Source organism: Phytophthora cinnamomi (assembly GCF_018691715.1).
Source record: "Phytophthora cinnamomi strain GKB4 chromosome Unknown Contig92, whole genome shotgun sequence".
Taxonomy (NCBI): domain Eukaryota; phylum Oomycota; class Peronosporomycetes; order Peronosporales; family Peronosporaceae; genus Phytophthora; species Phytophthora cinnamomi.
Genome location: NW_027151025.1, coordinates 846501 through 861268, shown reverse-complemented (window position 1 = coordinate 861268; position 14768 = coordinate 846501). Strand labels below are relative to the sequence as shown.

The 14768-nt window shown below is 49.6% G+C and overlaps 1 protein-coding gene across 1 annotated transcript; it reads right to left on the bottom strand.

The window, feature by feature from the left end:
• Positions 1 to 12452: 12452 nt before the first annotated feature.
• IUM83_02847 (uncharacterized protein) lies at positions 12453 to 13455 on the bottom strand (the record flags this gene model as incomplete). Its single annotated transcript, XM_067926798.1, has 6 exons — positions 12453 to 12467; positions 12545 to 12661; positions 12722 to 12838; positions 12931 to 13059; positions 13123 to 13291; positions 13379 to 13455. 6 exons carry the CDS (start codon positions 13453 to 13455, stop codon positions 12453 to 12455), a joined length of 624 nt encoding a protein of 207 aa, XP_067784264.1.
• Positions 13456 to 14768: the final 1313 nt, after the last annotated feature.

Genomic DNA, 14768 nt, shown 5'->3' with positions numbered 1-14768 from the left:
CATCATGATATTCGTACATGATCCTGAGTCGCAGGTCATGGTCATTTGGCACGACAACGCGGTCCGCGTTGTCGTCGACTGCATTATAAAGAAGCAGTCCGTCGTGCACCCGATATCGGTGTGCACGCGCACGAAGGTGTTTGGGCAGTTTCTGACGGGACTTGTCAGAAGGTGTTGTGCCATAGGCCAACAAGAGTTTCACGTCCGCGTCGTGCGCGTACGCGGCCTTCACATCATCCAACAGGGACGATGTGGGCTTGCTTGATCGCATGACGTCAATGGCATTGACGTCAACAGCTTCCGCGTAGTCCGGCCGACGTGATAACGAGTCGGCCACCACATTCAATCTTCCGGGTTTGTATTCGACCCGGAAGTTATACTCCGCAAAGAATGAGAGCCATCTCGCCATTCTTTGTGAAATGTGTGGCGACTTCACTGCGGTACGCAGTGAAGCATGGTCGGTGTAGACGACAAATGGTCTACTCCCAAGCAAATACACTCGGAACTTTGCGAGTGCATACTTCATGGCAAGGAGTTCCTTGTCATGCACCGGATAGTTGCGCTCAGCTGGCTTCAGCTGACGCGATTGGTAGTAGACGACACGATCACGGCCTTCGTGGTCGTGCTGCATCAACGCGCATCCGATCGCAAAATCGGATGCGTCACACACTACGTGAAATGGGCGATCTTGGTCAGCCACTGCCAAGATCGGCGCCTCAGTCAAGCCCCGCTTGACTGCATCGAATGCCTTTTGGCAATCGGGTGTCCAATTCCACACAGCTTCTTTCTTAAGAAGCTGTGACAGCGGGCGGATCTTGCCCGCATAATCCTCCACGTACTTGTGCAAGTACGTGGCCAAGCCAAGGAACTGCCTCAGTTCCTTGACACTTGAAGGCGTTGGCCATTCATTGATCACCCTGACCTTTTCCGGGTCAGGGCGAACACCATTCTTCCGTACGAGACACCCGAGGACGGGTATCTCGCTCGCCCCGAAGAAACACTTCTTCAGGTTCGCGTAGAGCTTATGCTTTCGCATAAGCTCAAGTAGCTTCCGGAGATGCACCCTGTGCATCTCTACGTCGGTCTTCCCGTCCACAGCTCGGCTGTGGATGAATACATCATCGAAGTAGCTCGGTGCGAAGTCGCGCACCGAGCGCAACAAGTGCGTCACGCACCTGTTGAAAGTCGCAGGGGCGTTCTTAAGCCCCTGTGGCATCACTAGCCATTCCCAGAGCATGCCGCTTGGCGTGCTCACTGCCGTGAGAGGGATATCACTCTCACGCATTAGGATCTGATAGAATCCATCTCGCAAGTCGAGAGCACTGTAAACGGTGCTCCCGGCCATCGAATCGATGATAACATCTTTTCGTGGTATCGGCGTCTGCGCCGGTACCGTCGCATCGTTCAGCTTGTTGTAGGCATGAACGATGCGCCACCCGCCCTGTGGCTTCTTGACACAGAACGTCGGAGCACTGTGCGGGGACTTTGATTCCCGCACTTGTCCTGCTTTACGACGACTTTCAAAGAAGTCGTCGATCGCTTTCACTTGCTCTCGCGACAGTGGCCGCTGCCGCGTGACACAGTACTTCGTGCCCGGCACGAGATCAATATCGTGCTGAATACCCTTATCCTGCGGAAGCTCCGCAGGAATCTCTTCCGGGAGTACATCTTTGTACTCCCTCAACAGTTCGTAATAGGGACTCGACTTCAGCGAGTCCCAACCTTGTTCCTCGAAGCGCTCTCGCTTCGTCTTCGCACTGAGAGTGTCTTCGCTCTCAGTGGTACTTCCCATGAAGAGCTGCCTCAGCTCTTCGCTCTCGCTCTCCGTTCTTTCGCTGTCCGAAAGAACACAGACTTGCTCGATGCGTCCATCGTGCAAGTCGCGCGTGAAGCGCTTCCAGCTCATGGCTGGAAGCGAAGTCAACTCCGACGCCGTCGTCGGAGGACTAGCGAGTTCCATTTCCTGAAACTAGAATCCAGTATCGGTGCCCGTCAAGACGTTCAGCGTCTCGACGCCCGGCGTCACCGCCTCTGTCTGCCCGGCAGACAGTTCTTGTAGCGTCTCGGTCCCGGACCGAGACTTGCGCAGCGTTCTTCGCATGCGCCGTCTTCTTGTTGTGCGAAGCCGGGCTCCGCACAGTTGTTCGCCGGCAGACCCTATCTGCGGGCGCGCAATATCAAGCCCGGCTTGATCGCATGGCGCTTCGTCATGCAGCCCGGCTACACGACAGCATGCAAATTGCGTCAGTGCAGTACGTTTGAAACCGCCCGCACTGTTGGCAGCGTCAACTCCCGGAGTTGACACGCCTTCGTCACCTCGACGTCATTCATTGGCGGAGCCCCTCATGACCGAGGGTGCGTCGGCTCTCGGAGCCGACGCGTCGTTGTCGACCTGACCTCTTTGGGTCAGGGACTGTCCCTTACACGCTGGAACGTGGGTATTGGTTCTTGGAACCAGTACGTCTTTTTCTTCTGACGTCGGCAGCCTTGCCGACGTTGGTCTCACTTGTGCGCGCCCTCGCGCACTTCTTGGGCACTCCAGGACAGCAGCATAAAGCGCTGTCTCGACTGGTGAGCCGCGTGCACCTGCTGGTGCGTGCGCTGCGGTAACAGGGCCATCGCTCTCTGTTCCGCTGTCGCGTCCGAAGCGCACGAGCGTGCGCTTCTTCCAGTCTATCACCGGATCATGCCGTGCAAGCCACGGTATGCCCATTACCACGTCGAACTTATCGTCCAGGTCCAGGACGATAAAGTGTTCGACAAACACTCGTTGTTTGTACGAGAAGCGCACGTTCACGACGCGCTTCTCGGTCTTTACGATGGCACCTGTTGCCAGTCGTACCTCCAGAAGACTTCGAGGTGTATCTACCTCCTCGAAGTCAAGTCTCGGCAGGCTTCGTAGTCGAACAAAGTTGTTCGACGGGCCTGAATCTACCAAAGCTCGAAGAGAGTCACTCGCTCGCTTCGAGTAAACCTTCAAGATGACCAGGTTCGACCTGTCATCTTGCTTCTTGCAGCGAGATCTGGTCTCACTGGGGGCTGCAGTCCTCAGTGTCGCGTGCCCGATGTCGACACGCGCGACTGCACTACCAGTAGGGCGCCCCGCGCCTACTGGGTGTTCGCGTTTTTTGTTGGTCCGCGGCGATGTCTAGCATCGCCACGACGGCCACCTCCAGGGGGCATGGGAGCTGTGCACTCCCGTGCAAAGTGACCGATCCTTCCGCAACGGAAGCATCGCACATTACTTCCGTGCTGCTGGTGACCAGCAGCCGTTGCATTCGAGAGGTCCATTGGTTCCGGACCTCCCGTCCTCGCTACCGGGCGCGGTTGCGGCCTCGGTGCGTTTACATGGAGTTTAGCCTGCCGCAGGCTAAACTCTTCTTGCATGGCAAGGGTGATTGCAGCTTCGAGAGTACTCGGGTACTCTCGGAAGGGATAGGTCTTCACGGGACCATGTCTAAGTCCTTTCATGAACGTGACGACCTTGGTCGCCTCGTCAATCGGGTTAGTCACTATATTTGATACCAAATATCGTGCGCGCTGCGCGTAAGCATGGACGTCATGCTTACCTTGCTGAAGGTCGAGGAACTCCGCCCTCGACCGGAACTCGTTTTGCGGGGGCTCAAACGCTTGTTTGAGCTCCTCTTTGAACACTTCGTACGTGCTGAAGCACGTAGGATCGGAGAGTCGGCGTCCATACGCCCAACTCCTTGCGCGTCCACCAAGGCAGGACATGGCGAACGCGACCTTTGACAGCGGGTCGACGATGCGTCGAGCCGCTGTGGCTGTGTCGAGCTCGACAAGCCACCGGAGGAGAGACTCGTCCTCTCTTCCCACGTAATTGCTTACGCTCAATTTTAATAGTTGAGCACGCGGCGTCGTCCCTGACGACGCCGTCACTGAGGAAGCAGCATCACGCTGCTCCTTCATGATGAACCCCAGAGCAACACCATGTTGCTCCGTCGGCGATAGCGTACGCAGCATCGTAGCTATCGCCGCTTCTCCAATGACTGTTGACGGTCGTTGGAGGGATTCCCACTCTGGGTCAGACAGGTGGGGGCAGTCTGCGCGTGCAACATGCGTTGCAGGCGTGTTGGAGCTCTCCATGGGCACCTCCGTGCTCATGTGGTTCGCGGCTCCGCGTTCGTACGCCGCGTACGAACGTCAAGCAGTCGGTCGTTGGACGGACTACAAAGTGCTACCAGGTGTAGTGGGTCTAACTTGACTCACAACTTTAGCTTACACGTCGCACTACGTGTATGAGGAAGCGTAGGTACTGAGTAATTACTTAGGTGAATTATATTTGAATACACAAATATAATTTAACTTAGATAAGACTCCAAGTAGCTAGTTTAAGGTAAAATGAGAACTGTATTGTTGTAAATTGATCTTCCTCCTAAATCAGCTAAAAACTGTTTATCATCTATGAAAGGGGTTGACAGCGGCTGGCTGTCAGAGCCCCGCTAATATGCATGTCTCTGATTGGTAGAAAGATGCTGCTTTTTATCAATAGGATCTTTGGGTATGTGTGGACCACTCATTGTGGTGGCCCACTTCAATGTATCCATTGGTGTGTCTTACACCAAGGTGAGGAAGTATCTAAAACTTTTAACAGATAACCTATCTGTTAAATTCACAAGTGGCTTGCAGCCACTTGTACGTGTAACCCCGTTACAGCGAGCCAATCAAAATTCCGCCCCAGATTTTATTCGCGTGATTTAGGTCTGGAATAAATGCTGCGGGAATCGCTCCACCTAGAACAGTACTGCATAGTGTACTTGTAGCCCCAACCAACGATATTAGGCAAGCATCCCACGATCTGAGCAGAAGAACTGCTCGTGGTAACGAACACGAGCAGCAAAAATCCTGCAAGCGCGCTCGTCGGGATTTGAGCGCTCCCCATGAATTCGATTCGACAGGGGAGCGTCAATTTCCCGCTCGATAAATAGCATAATTTATTGGATATAAAATAAAGTACTAGACGAGGATCGTTAAAATAGAGCAGAGCGTGCATAGAGCGGCGCTCCTGGCTCCTTTCGGGCGTATTTAGTAGGGGGGCTAACCCTTTCGTGAACTGAGCTTATTGACTTGAATCTCTATGGTATACAAACCTAGCACACTTCCCCATCCAGGGGGGCAAAATACCCCACTTCATAAACTACGGTACTCCCTCTCGATGGTGTCTCTTCTACACTGTGGTATGGGGATGGTGAACGGGGGCATTTTGCCCCCCTTCATAAACTACGGTACTCTCTGGAATTAAAATCTTAAATATTACCTTTGGCTAATAATGGCAGACTCTCGATCATAATTGAAAGCGAGCCACAGTGATTGGCTGGAGTCGCGATGCGGAGATCTCGTAATACCTCCCGATCCTCGAAAGTTATCGCGTAAATTACGAGTCCCACTCGCCACCAACTTCAAACACTAGCGCGGGTGCTCATCGACGCTGTCAGGGCACGGGTGCTGACGATTTCGCGCCATTATCTGATGGAATGATAGTAGTAATGGCGCGAATTCGTCAGTGCCGGCGACTCGCCTTGAGGCCCATTGGAAAGCTCCACCGCTGTCCGCGAGGCTTTGCGGGATACTCTAGGTGAACGAACAGGTGCTAACCGCCGACTGAGAGGCTTTACGTAGCTGCTGGTACGAGCATTGTCCTCGAGCGCACACCAACGCTATGGTGGCTTTTTAGCTACCATAGCGCGAATCCTTTCAACCGCTATCGAAATTGGCATGTGCACTTCACTTGGTTTCGTTATCGAAATAGACATGTGTCTTTCACTTGATTTTGTATAGAAATTGTTAACTTGGTGTCAAATCGGCGGACGCAATGGCTTCCTTGACTGTATTCCACACAATCCAAATTCAGCAATAGAAGAAACCAAGCAGCTATTGTTACTTTGAGCCGCGCACCACGGTCCAGCTATCGAGAGGAGACTCCAGCAGGGCACGATCGAGGAAGCATGCCGACAGCCGTAGAAAACGGAGACGTAGGTCATCAAGACGGAGTATCTGAATCAAGTAAACGAAAACGAGGTCGATCGAAGGGAAGGTCCTGGATGGGGGCGAGTTTGTGCAGTTGATGAAGGTGAGTACGTTGGCATTGATGAAGGCATGTAGATGCTTGAACAGTACAAGATTTTCGGTAGATATTGTTGACTCAGTAGGCCTTATGGCGGCAGTCACATCAACAGATAGTGTAGACTCCGTGGGCACTACGGCCGTGATAATCGCTTCATAAAATATGGTAGATGCAGTTGACACTACAGCAGCGGTGGTAGCGGCAGATAATGGAGACTCCGTAGCCTACGGCAGCAGCAGCAAATAATATAGACTCCGTAGACGCTACGGTGGCAGCAGTCGTCGTGTTCGTAGCATTTGCCTGTTCAATTCAGGGGCATGGATTACTATCGGATTGTAATGTAGCCCCTGGAACCCGTTGTTAGAGCGTGACATGCGAGAGTTTGCAGCATGCGCTCGTTGTTGTCTTGTTACGGCTGGAGGTCGACCGCGTGGTCTTCAAACTTGAGCAAAAAAGCTTGAAGGAAAGCGTGAAATATCGCTGGCCCAGGTAGGTGTCAGGGCTCGAAGTCGAGACTGAAAGGCGGCTGCGGTGTGACCAGTAGTAGTATCCCCGGACCCCAAATGCCCGCCTGTTTTTTTCAAAGGATATATTACCATCTACAGGTAATATAAACATTGAATAGCAAAAGTAGTGAAAAATTGGGCAAACCCTCTCGATACCCTCTGGTGCAAAGGAGCATTCTCTAATAATTCAAACGCTACACCACTTCTAAACATTGTTTCAGCAAAAGCACAACTGACCGCTAGTTTTTCAACATCGCTAAAGGACCTCTCGACACCCTCTGATACGAAGGATTTTCTTTTTATAACTGAGATACTACAAGACGTATAAACCTCATATCTCAAACGTAAAAGATAATTGATTAGAGCACCTGTCGATAACCTCTGATGCGAAGCCGAGATTTCAAATATAAAGATCGATCAATCCTGATAGATAAATATAAAGATATAAATAATCAATCATACGATCCAACGATCCACCCACCCACCTATAACGATAATCATGAACGTATTAGCCTATGCTGAAGACTATTTCAACGACTGTTCATACGATCATGTGTTTGTTGAGGATGATAACTATGAGCTAATGTTTGAGGCACGCTATGGAGAGTCCATCAGTGAAGATGAAGACCACGACCTTTTACATGACCAGAAGCACACTAAGGAGTTTATCGATAAGTTGATGATTGAGGATCTCTATGGCAAGCTCATCAGTGAAGACCACGACGTATTACATCACCAGGGTATGGTATAAGGAGTACGTTAATCTCTATCTACCTGGAATTGATGACGAATTTGAAGAACATATGTTCGACGACGAAAATATGTACTACATTCTCTATGATTTAATTGAAGGTAATCACTTTGCATAGGATAATCAGGAGCTGCTTATTGACCAACTTTCTAAGTTTAAGCACAAAAAGCTACAGTGTTTTGCCTCAATAGCGCAGCCATCACATCTAATAACCTCGCAGACTATATATAATCACCCTGTTTTTCACGAACAGCAAGATTCAGCCAATCACGCCATCGACAGTATGGTTCCGCCAATCAAATTACCACAACCGAGGACATAGGGGAAAACGTCAAAACAAAAAGCGTCACACTCATGTCATTGCGCGCCAAGATCACCTTGGTCGGTCGGACCAAGCTTTACCTGGTCTTGGCTACGCCACGTGCAATCTCGCTACGGGATTCGCTGGAAGAGAGCTCACGGCGAGTCGGGTGCGGTCGACTTAGAGGCTGCAGCGCCTGAAGTTGAGCGCTTGCGCGGCATCATTGCGACCTACTCCCACTCGTAGTCGACTAGTAAAACCTCTGTCACCCCATTTACTTGAGAAATTGTATACAAAGTACGACTGCGCTATTGAGGCAAAACACTGTATTCAATTCACAGATCACTGAGGAACTGATCGTCAAGTCATGCATCCTTCACGCTTGATGAAGCAAATGGAGAGCTTTGCTGACATCGAGGATTTCTTCGAATCTATGGGCTACTAATTCTGAAATTCAGAAAATTCCTATGAATTCAGAATTTTTAATGATTTTCAGAGGTTAGCTCTGAATTTCAGATTTTTTTCAAAAAATACCATTAGCTTACAGCTCGTTTAGAGATGTCAAAGGCATTTTCTCACGAACGAATTCATTCTTCTTCAGCCATTCGATATTGCTGGAATCAAGGGCTTGGATTTGCTTAATAGTGCGTCCCTTGTATTTGCCCCATGTCAGTAAGAATGACCCATCGTTGATGTGGCTGTAGTTGATCTTTAGAACTCCGCAATCTCAGGGTTTGACTCAAGCAGAATCTTTTGATTCAACAGCCAGCGGCGGTAGCTTGGGTCAGTTGCATGAACTTCCGCAATCGTCTACGACTTGTGCTGACCAAAAGTTAATACTGAACTCATGATTATTATCGGGTGTATCTATATAGACTGCATCACCACTTTTTCGAAAATACATAAATTAAATTCGAAAATGTGCATTTACGACCTGATGAACAGTAAATTAATCGTTGGTATAACCATAAACAAATTCATCGGTAGAGTGGTCTTACACTTACTCATTTCCAAAACTAAGATTGATGTAAGGGTTAACTCCTTAAGCGCGGACTGTTGACAAGAACAGCTTAGGCGACTGCTTATACCCTCCCGGAAGGTATAAGAAAACAGCTTGAGCTCACTATTTCATACTGAAACTAGCATTGTTTTCGCAAATTTCTGTACGATTTGTTGCTAAGATCGCCGGTAATAATTCGCAAACGAAATCGGGATTTGCTTCCGAAACCAATTAAATCCATTCCGTTTTTTTAAATATGTTTGCATGGTCTGTATTGGTGCTCTTGCATACAAACTATGAACTTATGTGCTGCTCGTAACTAAACGTATGTATTGACTAGATAGAGCTTGTCTTAGACACGCCACGATCTCTGACATGACCTGCTATCGGAGCAAACTCACCATTTCGCCTCGTAATGTGCCAGATTTGACCACACGTGAGTCTCTCGTTTTCTTCATAGTTGCGAACCTTGCTGCTAAGTGTGACGAGCCCCCGCTTACCTTCTAAGCACTGCGGGCAGTAGTACGAGCTCATACCACCTCGTTTCTTGTGACTAGGCTTGTAAATCGAACACACTTTGCATTGGCGTTGACGAACTCGCTCCACACCGCTATTGACCCTTGTGTCCGCCGACTGCACCAACATGTGATCGTGCGTCACGGAAATTGGCCGACTCGCAATCGAAGGAGCTGCTTCACGCGCGGTTGTTCTCGTGAAATCCTTCGAAGCCTGCCGAATCAGATGCTCGTGCAGGATGATCATGTACTGGTAGTGATTGTGGGGTTTCTTTTGCAGCATCTCCGCGTTGCACTTGTGAATGATGTATCCGTTCACCAACGCCATGTCGATGAGGCCGAGAAACCGCCCTTTGTAGTACTTACGAAATCTGTCGCAGGATACACAGAAGAACAGCATAAGCATGATAACGTAGACCTACAAGGACAGCTTAACAATCATGCGGGACATCTGAATTGAATACGATTGAAACCGGAGTTGATCGTGACGGTCGGCACCGCCCATATTCTGGAGGTACGCGCTCACCACAGTCGGGCAAGGCACCATAGTCAACGTTCCGTTCTTCTCTCGTCGCGTCACGTTAGTCAGCTCGGTGGGTACTTGCAATGTCAAAACGTAAACAGGTTTGTTGTCGACCCATCCTAGAGCGATCATCCCAGGATTATGCGCTGCCACTGCCATTTTGAACTCTCCACGTGGGAAGTCTCGAGGTCTCTTCTTGAACGAGTATTCGACCCCCTTGCACCAGTCTTTGCACCCCTTCTGGATAGTACCGCAGAAGTTGAATCCCATAGTACGCAGCTGTTGTGCCAGAGGGACTGACGTGTAGTAGCGATCGGTAACGATGAGCAGTCGGCCTTCGTAAGCTTGGCCACGGCACACACGCAATGTTTCGAATAACGGCCGCAGGACCGCTCTTCGTGTCAATCGATTCACTCGTGTCCGTTTCCTTTCTGGCTACATCAAGCTCAACACTTCACCAAACACAACACAGCCCATGTCAGCATAATAAACACATTAAAAAGCAACACATGTTAGCTTAAAAAACCGTTTACAATATCCCGAGACGGCACAGCAAGTCAAAACACACTTTGAACCCCATTTATGGAGTTTGTCCTTCAGTTACGTTCTCGTAGGGTTTCGTCGGTTATGTGATGGAAGCATGCCTTCGTCCAGCGACACCACAGAGCCTAGGGTGTAGCCATCTTTGAACGTTGTCTTTAGAGTCGACAGGATCAGCCGAATTTTCCATACTCTATCACGCCGAGCATCAGCAGCATCATGTGCAGAAAACGCGAAATCTCACGGAACCGATCTCGCCCCATAACAGCACCAAACGTGCCTTACGGGACGACACCGCAGGATTTAATGGACCAGTGCATCTCCATACGCTTGGTCGGACTTAGTGCATGCACAATCATAAGCCCCAGCCATTGAACGATTTCGTGAGCCTGAATTGGTTTGAACCACAGTATGTTTTTCGCACTTGGAATTTGCACACGCAAAAGCAATTGCTCCTGTTTGTTCATCACTTAGAAGTCCGTTTACACGTTGCAGCTCCGGATCAATGCTTGGCTCCTCTCCTGTCGATGAGGCCGAGAAACCGCCCTTTGTAGTACTTACGAAATCTGTCGCAGGATACACAGAAGAACAGCATAAGCATGATAACGTAGACCTACAAGGACAGCTTAACAATCATGCGGGACATCTGAATTGAATACGATTGAAACCGGAGTTGATCGTGACGGTCGGCACCGCCCATATTCTGGAGGTACGCGCTCACCACAGTCGGGCAAGGCACCATAGTCAACGTTCCGTTCTTCTCTCGTCGCGTCACGTTAGTCAGCTCGGTGGGTACTTGCAATGTCAAAACGTAAACAGGTTTGTTGTCGACCCATCCTAGAGCGATCATCCCAGGATTATGCGCTGCCACTGCCATTTTGAACTCTCCACGTGGGAAGTCTCGAGGTCTCTTCTTGAACGAGTATTCGACCCCCTTGCACCAGTCTTTGCACCCCTTCTGGATAGTACCGCAGAAGTTGAATCCCATAGTACGCAGCTGTTGTGCCAGAGGGACTGACGTGTAGTAGCGATCGGTAACGATGAGCAGTCGGCCTTCGTAAGCTTGGCCACGGCACACACGCAATGTTTCGAATAACGGCCGCAGGACCGCTCTTCGTGTCAATCGATTCACTCGTGTCCGTTTCCTTTCTGGCTACATCAAGCTCAACACTTCACCAAACACAACACAGCCCATGTCAGCATAATAAACACATTAAAAAGCAACACATGTTAGCTTAAAAAACCGTTTACAATATCCCGAGACGGCACAGCAAGTCAAAACACACTTTGAACCCCATTTATGGAGTTTGTCCTTCAGTTACGTTCTCGTAGGGTTTCGTCGGTTATGTGATGGAAGCATGCCTTCGTCCAGCGACACCACAGAGCCTAGGGTGTAGCCATCTTTGAACGTTGTCTTTAGAGTCGACAGGATCAGCCGAATTTTCCATACTCTATCACGCCGAGCATCAGCAGCATCATGTGCAGAAAACGCGAAATCTCACGGAACCGATCTCGCCCCATAACAGCACCAAACGTGCCTTACGGGACGACACCGCAGGATTTAATGGACCAGTGCATCTCCATACGCTTGGTCGGACTTAGTGCATGCACAATCATAAGCCCCAGCCATTGAACGATTTCGTGAGCCTGAATTGGTTTGAACCACAGTATGTTTTTCGCACTTGGAATTTGCACACGCAAAAGCAATTGCTCCTGTTTGTTCATCACTTAGAAGTCCGTTTACACGTTGCAGCTCCGGATCAATGCTTGGCTCCTCTCCTCCGTCATCGTTACTTTCGGATTCCGAGTCACCGACGATTGAGTTGGGCGAATACTCGTCCTGCGCGGTCAGCTCGTCACCACTCCCGTCGACATCTGAGCCAAGAAATACCGACGAATCCTCTAATAGCAGATTAGGGTCGAGAGCAGCGCAGTTGCCGAAAGCGATGGCAGACGCGGTCACTACGCTCCCTTCATCGGCTGTTGCACGCTTGCGAACCGTAGAGCGAATACTTCGAACGGAAGATTCTGTGCAACTTTTAGAGGAATCAACGTAATCTGGATCTCCATCTGATACACCGTCCATGGTAGTACTTGCATTTATGTCAGTATACACAATACAGTACATGTCAGTATAGTATCAGCAGTCCGCATACGATGTACCTTTCGGTTCAGCATTACATCCGAAGTCAGCATAAACTATACATTCCATGTCAGCACTGTGATCTGTGTCAGCGTAGAAGACACTGTTTAAGTCACCATAACGTTCAGCGTCAGCGTATGCAAAATATTTCAAGTCAGCATACAGAACACCACACTATACCTTCCGGATCTTCAACACTAGCATTTTCTCCACTAGAACTCGCCGAAACCTCTTGATCGTCCGCGGGTGGGTGGAGATCGCCACTAGACGTGGGTTGGGCATTAGCTGAAGGTTCACCTGCTCAATATAACCACTTATTAGTACTAAGCTAATCCGCTTCATAAGCGAATATATTACCTTCTTTGGGTAAGTGAGTCCAAATCGTCGAAAAGAGGACATTTTGCGCCGCCTCTTGTCCTCCTGCTCGCGGAGCTGCTTCTTCAACAGCTTTTTCTTCTTGGTTTTGGCCGACCGCTGGATATTCTGAGTCTTAGCACTGGATGCCTTGCCCTTAGCCTGGCTGTCTTGACCGATCTCTTCTTCTTCTGCTGCGTCTTCCTTTTCACTGGTAACGGTGTCTCGGCCTCGCGCTCCGCAGCTGCATTCGCACCCTTGTTGCTCTTATTCTTTGGGGGTCTGGGTGTCAGTCGCTCTTGGCGCGGATGAATGACTGTCGGCAGCCGCTCGCTTACACTCTACAGGATGCGGTAAGGTTAAAAACCCCAAGGAGACCATTCAATACAGACCATGGAACTTACTCCCTGAGTTAGCCGCGGTTGAGATTCATTCGGTACTAGCTGGATGTTGTGGCGCTCACAAAAATCGACATCCGCGCACACATAGTCGAGTAAAGCGTTCTCCCCGTGGAAGTAGTCGACTCCCTTCTTCCCCGCCTTCACAGTACAACCAGGCTTCACATAATAGTACCTGATCCACGTGAACGCGCAATATTGCAGTTAGAACACCTTTCAAAGGGCAGTACGAGGTGATTATACAATTGAAAGAGGCACAAACCCGTCGTCGGGGCCTTGGGCGTGTGCATGCGTCCACTTCTCCGAGCGCAAAAGCCGCCAAACGTCCTTGAACACCATGTCGCGCAGAGGGGGTTCTTGGATTGTGTGGTGTACGGACGCTGGGTAATTTTTTTCCAATTTTCTCAACCATGGATCATACAACGATACGACACTCTCATTATTCTCCAATTATGCATCGCTTTTCATTCGATTATGTCCAATCGACGCGCTTACATATTATTGGGTGTAAAGGGAAGCAATGGTTGCGGATCTGTTCCATACTTAAATCAAGTTCTGTTATACCTTCCGGGACGGTATAAGGGGTGGCAAAACCGCCCGCCGTAGAGGGGTTAAGCAAATTGCTTGTGAGAAAAGGTAAGACGCTCATCCAAGTCAAGAGTAATGATGACAGAATCAGACTCAGCAAAGGTGATTATATAGTTTAGAAATCCTTCGAATCAGAGTTTAATTAACGGTGTATTCAAGCACCTCTCCGATCAAGCGGTTGTAGGTCAGTTCGTTTTCGAAAGCAACCAATACTATCATGTTCATTCATCGACACGAGACGTTAGTACCAATGACTTGGATCACCCGAGGGACATCCTTTTCAGTTAGACGCGAGATATTAGCAACAAACACACGATTCGTCTGCTGCCATGTCTGATTGTCGAGAAGACCATTCGACAGCTCAGCAGTCTGAGCGCCATTGATAGTACTCAGCTTAGAGAATTCGTTGCAGAAGTCTTGGAAATCATAGTCGTAGCTAATGTCGAAGCCGTTCTGAGAACCGATCTTGAGCTTGGGGTTGCGAATCGAAAAGCCAGGCTGTACCGTCCAAGGGGTACCATTAAACGGGAATTGCCATTGTTGTACAGTTGTAGCTGATGCGAAGTTGCCTGCCCAAGTCTCAGCGAAAAGAAGCAGCGCAACGTATTTAACGTTCTTTAGCGAAGCGGATAGCTGTAGATCGAGTGCAACGTTCTGTTATCCAGTACTAACACCAGTTCCTGCCTTGTTAGGAAATCACTGTGTATAAACGTCAACATACCGGACGCGCTTAACGGGCTTAGATATGATCGCCTGGGGATTCTCCAGATCGAGAAATGGAACATACAGACGAGAGGTCGTGAATAGGAAGCAGGTAGTATCCGTTTCAAGAGTGTTAGATACTACACCCCCAAGCAACTGTGATTGTTCCACTTGCTGTTGCAAGAGCAGAGGGGATAACACCAGTATTAGGCGCGGTGCCAGATGCCGAAGATGCCATCACTGGGCATGTAGTTCCTGAGATGGTCGTTCGTCGAAGAGATACAATGCTTTAGAAGTGGTAGCACCTCCGATATTGATTACCGACGATCCCTGGTTGATACGAAGACGCATTCGAATCTGAG